The sequence below is a fragment of the Piliocolobus tephrosceles genome, chromosome 18 (genome assembly GCF_002776525.5).
Source record: "Piliocolobus tephrosceles isolate RC106 chromosome 18, ASM277652v3, whole genome shotgun sequence".
NCBI classification, from domain to species: Eukaryota; Metazoa; Chordata; class Mammalia; order Primates; family Cercopithecidae; genus Piliocolobus; species Piliocolobus tephrosceles.
The window spans coordinates 9537833-9546169 of NC_045451.1; the positions used below are offsets into that span (position 1 = coordinate 9537833).

At 41.5% G+C, this 8337-nt stretch overlaps 1 protein-coding gene across 1 annotated transcript in view; it reads left to right on the forward strand.

Moving 5' to 3' along the window:
• RTTN (rotatin) overlaps positions 1–5096 on the forward strand; it is a 178326-nt gene extending 173230 nt beyond the window's left edge. The window contains exons 46-48 of the mRNA XM_026455194.1: positions 2389–2492; positions 3610–3679; positions 4657–5096. Of these exons, the coding sequence (XP_026310979.1) occupies positions 2389–2492; positions 3610–3679; positions 4657–4742 (260 nt within the window). The 3' untranslated portion in view covers positions 4743–5096. The remainder of the gene's footprint in view (positions 1–2388; positions 2493–3609; positions 3680–4656) is intronic.
• Positions 5097–8337: the final 3241 nt, after the last annotated feature.

The following is an 8337-nucleotide window of genomic DNA, read 5'->3' on the forward strand; positions in this document are numbered from 1 at the left end:
GTTCTTTTCTGAACTGGTTATTCTAGTTAGCAATTCCTCGAATCTTTTTCAAGGTTCGTAGCTTCCTTGCATTGGGTTAGAACATGCTCCTTTAGCTTGGAGGAGTTTGTTATTACCCACCTGCTGAAGCCTACTTCTGTCACTTCGTCAGACTCATTCTCCGTCCAGTTTTGTTCCCTTGCTGGTGAGGAGTTGTGATCCTTTGGAGGAGAAGAGTTATTCTGGTTTTTGGAATTTTCAGCCTTTTTGCGCTGGGTTTTCCTCATCTTCGTTGATTTATCTACCTTTGGTCTTTGATGTTGGTGACCATTGGATGGGGTTTTTGTGTGGATGTCCTTTTTGTTGATGTTAATGCTATTCCTTTCTGTTTGTTAGTTTTCCTTCTAACAGTCAGGCCCCTCTGCTGCCAGTCTGCTGGAGTTGGCTGGAGCTCCACTCCAGACCCTGTTTGCCTGGGTATCACCAGCGGAGGCTACAGAATAGCAAAGACTGCCATCTGCTCCTTCCTCTGGAAACTTCATCCCGGATGTCACCCCCCAGATGCCAGCCAGAGCTCTCCTATATGATGTGTCTGTTGACACCGGTTGGGAGGTATCTCCCAGTCAGGAGGCACGAGTGTCAGGGACACACTTGAGGAGGCAGTCTGTCTCTTAGCAGAGCTCTAACACTGTGCTGGGAGGCCCACTGCTGTCTTCAGAGATGGCAAGCAGGAACAGTCTGTTAAAGCTGCACCCACAGCCGCCCCTTCCCCCAGGTGCTCTGTCCCTGGGAGATGGAAGATTTATCTATAAGCCCCTGACTGGGGCTGCTGCCTTTCTTTCAGAGATGCCCTGCCCAGAGAGGAGGAATCTAGAGAGGCAGATTCTAGAGGGTACAGTGTCTTTGCCGAGCTGTGGTGGGCTCTACGCGGTTTGAACTTCCTGGTGGCTTCGTTTACTCCACGAGGGGAAACCGCTACTTAATCCTCATAATTGGCAGATGCCCCTCTCCCCACCAAGCTCGAGCATCCCAGGTCGACTTCAGACTGCTGTGCTGGCAGTGAGAATTTTAAGCCAGTGGATCTTAGCTTGCTGGACTCCATGGGTGTGGGATCTGTTGAGTTAGGCCACTTGGCACCCTGGCTTCAGCCCCCTTTCCAAGAGACTAAACAGTTCTGTCTCGCTGGCATTCCAGGTGCTACTGGGTTATGAAAAATCCCCTGCAGCTGGCTCGGTGTCTGCCTAAATGGCCACCGAGCTCTGTGCTTGAAACCCTGGGCCCTGGTGATGTAGGCATCTGAGGGAATCTCCTCGTCTGCGGGTTGCGAAGACCATGGGAAAAGCATATTATCTGGGCTGGAGTGCACTGTTCCTCAGGGCACAGTTCCTCACGGTTTCCCTTGGCTAGGGAAGGGAGTTCCCTGACCCCTTGTGCTTCCTGGGTGAGGCAATGCCCCACCCTGCTTCTGCTCGTCCCTCCATGGGCTGCACCCACCGTCTAACCAGTCCCAATGAGATGACCCACGTACTACCTCTGTTGGAAATGCAGAAAACGCCTGCCTTCTGCATTGATCTCACTGGGAACTGCAGACTGGAGCTGTTCCTATTTGGCTATCTTGCTAGCCACCCTAGTCATTTTTTTTTTTTTTTTTTTTTTTTGAGACGGAGTCTTGCTCTGTCGCCCAGGCTGGAGTGCAGTGGCCGGATCTCAGCTCACTGCAAGCTCCACCTCCCAGGTTTACACCATTCTCCTGCCTTAGCCTCCCAAGTAGCTGGGACTACAGGCGCCCGCCACCTCGTCCGGCGTTTGTATTTGTTAATAGAGACGGGGTTTCACCGGGTTAGCCATGATGGTCTCGATCTTCTGACCTCGTGAACCACTGGTCTCGGCCTCCCAAAGTGCTGGGATTACAGGCTTGAGCCACCGCGCCTGGCCCCTAGTCATTTTTTAAAAAGATCAACCAGTATGATATTTGATTGTCGTTTTTATATAGTAGCTCATTCTATTGATATATTTGTATGATAGTCTATAATTTATCATGAAAGCAGATCGGTTTTTCTGCCTGCCGAAATGTTAGCTATAATTGAGTAACTCATTAATATAACTAATTGTATACTTATTTTTGCACACTTGTGGTCTTTAAATGAACGTGCCTTTTGTTGAATTCAGGCCAAAAAATGAGGCAACCTCAGTGTCTTTGACCCCTCTGTGCCTGACATGAAAACAATGTTCTGAGGTTGTCCTCCCAAATACCACATGACGTAAAAGATTGGTTTTGCCATAGTCTAGTGATACTAACTTTGTGTATGCATTCTAATGGGACAGGAGGCGGGTGTCTGACTACTCCAAGATAAGAATACAATGCAGTGTCTGGGACTGAACTTTGTAAAACTATATGTTCATTTTTAGAAAAAGTCATTACTATGCTTGCTGCCTGTCTGGAAAGTGAGAATCAAAATGCTCAGAGGATTGGAGCAGCGGCGCTTTGGGCTCTGATTTACAATTATCAGAAGGTCAGTTTTAAAAATCACTGTTACACCTGGGGAGCAGACAAGCAGGTATAACCCAGGTATAAACTCTTAGAATACATCCAAAGGTGTCAAAAGAGTTACAGCAAAAGAAAACAGACATAAAGTCAAAGACCCGTGTTCCCTCTGCTCATTCATACAATTAGTTAAACCATCAGTTGAAATATTTTTATTTAATCATTTCAACAGAATGTCTCAGTTTAGAAGAGAATCTCTGAATTTTTTCCTCTTAATTTAAATTGATTTCCTGTATTATTGAAATTTTAGTATAGATTGTTTCTTCTAAAAGATGTATCAAGGGAAAACACATCTTAAAGTAAAACTGAATAACAAAAGTTTTATCCAATTGTATAACTCCCGTTTCTCTGGCTCAGTTCTTGTAAGACTGCAGCACAAAGCCTGCTCTGAGAAAAGAGCAGGCAACGTGGAGATGTGTGTTCCACTCTTTCTCTGGCCTTTGTACTTCTGTTTTATTGCAGACATCTCATTCCCAAGAGAAATACCCATAAGTATCTAGTGATTAAATAGCCAAATGACAATAGGATAGACAACCATTCTAGAATGGTGTTCTCTCAGCTGACTGTCTCTGCCTGGGCTAGTTTTCTCCTTGCTGACCGGAGTCACATACACAGGACAGAGGCTGTTGCTGTCATTCTCACCTGGGTATCCCCAGAGCTTAGCACAGGATTTGGCACTTTGTAGTCACTGCATAAATATTTGTTGGCCAACTGCTAATATTTGGTATACGTGATCAGAAATCTGAGGTTCGAGGGAGTATGAAAAACTGAAACCAAGGTTGACTAGTTTAAAATAACAAATTGAGATTAGGGGAGAAGGAGTAAAAGAGAAAGGAAGAAAGAAAATGGGAATAGAGAAAGAATCAAGTTAGGTAAGAGGATATGGGCAAGACTTCAGAATGTGCAAGGGGATTGGCTCAATAGGATGTATTATACTAAGATAGAACTCTCTAGTTATATTATTCTACTTCATAATATTCTGTCTAATACTCTAGTTAGCAATGGGCAGAATTAGGGTTTTGCTATCATGATCCATAACACATGGCAAGAAACCTAATTAATGGGTTGTTCTGTATTATCTCTAGGCAAAAACAGCTTTGAAAAGCCCATCAGTAAAAAGAAGAGTGGATGAAGCATACTCCTTAGCAAAGAAAAGTAAGTTGCAATAAGAAAGAGATTATAGTTAAACTTGGAAGCTATTAAGTGAATTTTCTGATTAATGAGATATTTGGACAGGCTACAGCAAAATGGCATTGTAAAATGTGCCAATATTCAGTATGTGCTTTAATTATATCATTTTTAAAAATAATAAAATAGATAGATGAAGGTTTAAGATGTGATCGTTTCTAAAAATGCATCTATGATCTTCATCTTATTTTTATACTAAATTTTCTTTGCCAACAGTGACCGCTGTGCTGAAGTGTGTTCTTAGTGATAAGAACTGGCCCAATTAGAATTAACTGTGAGCAGAAAACTTGGATCTAACATCAGGGAGCTAGAGGACAGTCTTCTAAGAGTTGATCCTATTACCCCTATATCCATGTTTCCTTGTGATGTGGTCACAATACTAGAGATGGCTTTCTTTTCAAAGCACATTATTCATTTTTAGCTATACCAAATTTCAGTGAGCGTTATTCTCTGAACATTTTTTATGCTAAAACACTGAACTGTGTCTTCCCTGTACTGTAATATATCTGTTTGTTATTTGTGTTTTTATAGTCTGATTTTTTTTGTTGTTGTTAAGCAGGGGAGGTTTTAGTTTGTTTTAGCTGTGACCATGAATTTCCGGAGCTGGTGAATAATTGAGTTAAAGTTTGTGCTTTAGGAAGGATGGTAGATAAGAAAGAGTAATGGCGTTCATTTGGAATTATAGTTAATAGTATCCATTATGGGGGGTACTTTTTAAAAAATACTCTGGGTAAGCGATTACTTTAAAAAATGTATTAATTTTGTAACTTGTTTATTTTTTAAAAAATGCAAAATATTCTAGAATACTATTACATCAAGAACTTAAATAGAGCTTTAAATTATATATAAATCCTGTTCATATATATTTGTTTATGTGTGTGCCTGTAAGTATAGTACCAAGCTTCAAAAACTAGTATTTCTGTACTCTTATTTTTCTATTTCAGCTTTTCCAAACTCAGAAGCAAACCCTCTGAATGCCTATTATTTGAAATGTCTTGAAAACCTCGTGCAGCTCCTTAACTCTTCCTGATTGCCATGAGATGCTACACCTTGAAGCTGATAGCCATCAACAGAGGAGCTAAAGTTGAAGCCAGCTGTGTGTAGCAGCTGTTACCTGAAGAGGCAGTTATGCTGCCTCTCTACAAAGTGTTGATCCCCTTCTTTCCCATGAGAGAGAGAACTGGTGATACTCCAACACCGTCCGGTCATGGCAGCTTTCCAGAAGTAATAGCAGCTGACAACTATCTGTGCCTTTTCCTTTCTGTTGAAAAGGCATATAAAGTTCTGGGAACATAAACATTTTTACCCTTTTTCTTTGCCATTTATTTTGTAAAAACCCTATTTAACAGTTATTTAATAAAATAATATTTTTAGAAACTAAAAATTAATAATTGCTGCTTACAGACTTTTATTAGTCTCATGAATATTAATTTTAAGAGTTGAAAGAAGCCATTGTGTCCTGGTTTTTTCTCTCTTTTTTTAAAATTTTAACTGATGTAAAATTTGGCTCTGTTAGTACAAATCCTTATTTTCAAAGCTTTCTGTTATCCAGAGCATCCACACTGGAAAAGGGCTATGTAGAAGTTAAGTGTGCATTATTTGTAAAGGGCTGTGTGGAAGTAAGTGTACATGATTTGTAAGTAGCTTTCTTAGGCAAGTTTTAGTGATGTTACCTTCTTTCTAGATGACTCTTAAATCATTACATTTATAATCTTCACCTTTGGCTTCTGCAAGGCTGTATAATAAAGAACGAAATAGAGTTGGGGCTATATAAGCCTGGGTTCAAGTTTAGCTCAACCCAAAACATCATGAAGAATAGAGTAAGACTGAAAAATGCAGAAGACGGCCGGGCGTGGTGGCTCACTCTTATAATTTCAACTTTTTGGGAGACCGAGGTGGGTGGATCACTTGCGACCAGGAGTTTGAGACCAGCCTGGGCAACATGGCGAAATCCCATCTCTCCTAAAAATACACAAATTAGCCATTCCTGGTCTTGAGCGTCTATAATCCCAGCTACTCCAGTGGCTGAGGCACAAGAATCTCTTGAACTTGGGAGGCAGGAAGGTTGCAGTGAGCTGAGATCATGCCACTGCATTCTAGCCTGGGTGACAAAGCAAGACTCTGTCTCAAAAAAAGAGAAAAATGCAGGAGGAGCAAGCTCTGTACTCTATTACATAATCTTACTTAACCTGTAGTTTTGAATTCAGGACTTAAACCAAAATCAAGTACTAATCACTTTCAGCAACTTTCCTAACACTTTTGAAAGTGAGAAAATTGTGTCTAAGAGAAATAAAAGGTGAATATATGTTTTGCATATACATATATGTCATATATATGTATATATATATTCATTTAGGATAATGTTTTCAGAAAAACTAAAAACCATATTTTAAGTGCTGTTAAATTGCTAACAGCAATAAAATAAGCAATGATGTTATTTAAGCTGGAAGTATGAGGACAAAATTTATGTTAAATGCAGAAATAGTACAGTTAAGTTTGTAATGTCTGAGAATTATTGATTCAAGATCTGAAAACTAAGACTGGGAATCTCAGAAGTTTCTGAGCTGCCCAAGTTAATGTGTAGTGGAAAACTCGCCAATTCTGAGAGCAGGCGTCTTGGGAATGATTTTTCCCTTTTCTCCCGGTGTCTTATATTCCTTGCCTTTTTTCTGGAATTCTCTAATCAGCCCTCACTGATAAATAAATGAATTTCTAACTTCCTTCATAACTCCTTTATAACTCCTCCTTCTATGTCCCAGGTACTATTCTTGGAACTTTTATCATTTAATATATCTTTTTCTAAAATACTACTGATGTCTTTTGTGTTCCAGGTAAATAAGCGGAGGCGCAGAGCGGTAAGTAATGTGCTCATTGACTGTGGTTGGTTATCAGTGAAGTGGAGGTTGGAACCCAAGATAACGAAGAGTAAGTTTGGCTTTCCTTTTAAAGCATTTATTCTGCCCCTCTACCACCCCCTCCCCCACTGAAATCTCTCTTTTTGTATTTGAATCTTATAGGTAAACACCATTTTTCAACAAAAATTTAGTCTATTCAGAGAAATGATATTATGGTTCATTGATTGACTGATTCACATATCAGAGTAGGCACACCTCATCTTCTTGGAACCAGGAAGGGTTGTTGTAACTGATCATTTTCCCTAGCAGTTCACAGTAGTGCCAGAGGGAGATCTGTAGCCTAGTAGTCAGAACCACCCAGAGATGTTACCTGCCAAAGCCCAGGGGGACTGCAGAGCTTGGAGAAAGGAGAGGGTCCACGGCTTTAGGGGAACTTGCATTTGCCTCTCTTGGTGTCCAGGAATGTGAAGCTCAGGTACATGCTGTGGTCCAGAGCCTGGGGGACAGTCCTTGCAACTGGGTCTCCTGGGATTGTGACCCATCAGCCAGTGGGGACCTTTCAGCAGGAGCCTTGAGGTGACTGGCCCACTGCTGTAGCAGCTGCCCTGCTTCTCCCTTGGGGACCAGCATCAGAATCCTCAAGTGTGTGCGCTGAAATGCAGATTCCTGGGCTCAATGAGGCAGGCCTGTGTCTATGAGAATTTTTAGCAAGCTCTCCAGGTTCTGCTCACCACAGTTTGAGAACCACTGATTAATCCCCATGATTGCAGAAAACTGCCTAGAACACGAAAATTATTTCATATAACTTAACTGCTGCCTGATGAAATCAGGTCTTGAATCTGGGTCTCTTGAATGCGAACCAAATGTTTTTTCTTTCACACATGCCCAAGTTTAAGCAAGGATCCAGAAAATAGGTGCAGGGGACTAGTTCATACCTCATGGTGTCCAGTTTCTCCATATCCTAGCATTTTTGGTGGGCTGAGTTACTGTGTGTGCTGTGGAAGCACGAAAAGGTAGTGCCACGTCACACTTGAAGTGCAGACATTGATGCTGAGGCTTCTGGACTTAAGACCTTGAGCAGTTTGAGGGAGGAGGCAGCCATTAGTTTTGAAAACAGGAAGCTAGTAGGAAAGTAGTGTTAGCAGACCTGGCTAGACCCTTTTCCCACTCTTCCTAAAAACACTTTCAGAAATGACTAGTTGAATGTACCTTTTTTTTGTTGTTGTTGTTGTTCTATAAAAATGGAGAAAAAAAATAGAATTTTGCCTATTTAACTCCAGATCACCAGTTTTCCTTTGTAGTGTTAAATAGACTCATCATCCGTGGTCATTTTGCATCATCAGTCTTTGGGGCTGCACCTTGTGTATTCCCCATTTCTTGAGGTTGCCAGAGCCCCACGTCTGCTTCTTGACCCATGATGTTCCTCAGATTTGGCAGAGTGATGGGTAAGAGTAATGACTGACATCCCTGCTTCTGCATTAAGATCTGCTTGCAGTTATCTCAGGGAATGAGAGAGCATAATAGAGCGGTTGAGAGTAGAGGGCCCTTGAGTCCTGTGGACCAGGAATCAACCCTGGCCTCACCACTGCAATTGTTGGAGCCCTGGAACAGGCTCAAGACTAACTGGGGACGAGGATACCTACCTTGTGCAGTTGGTGAGAGGACTGAGTGCTTAGCCTGGTACATAGTTATTCTTTAGATGTTATCAGTGATTTATTATTATTACAAAATTATCAAAAACATCTGTTTCAGCGAAAACTTTAAATCTTT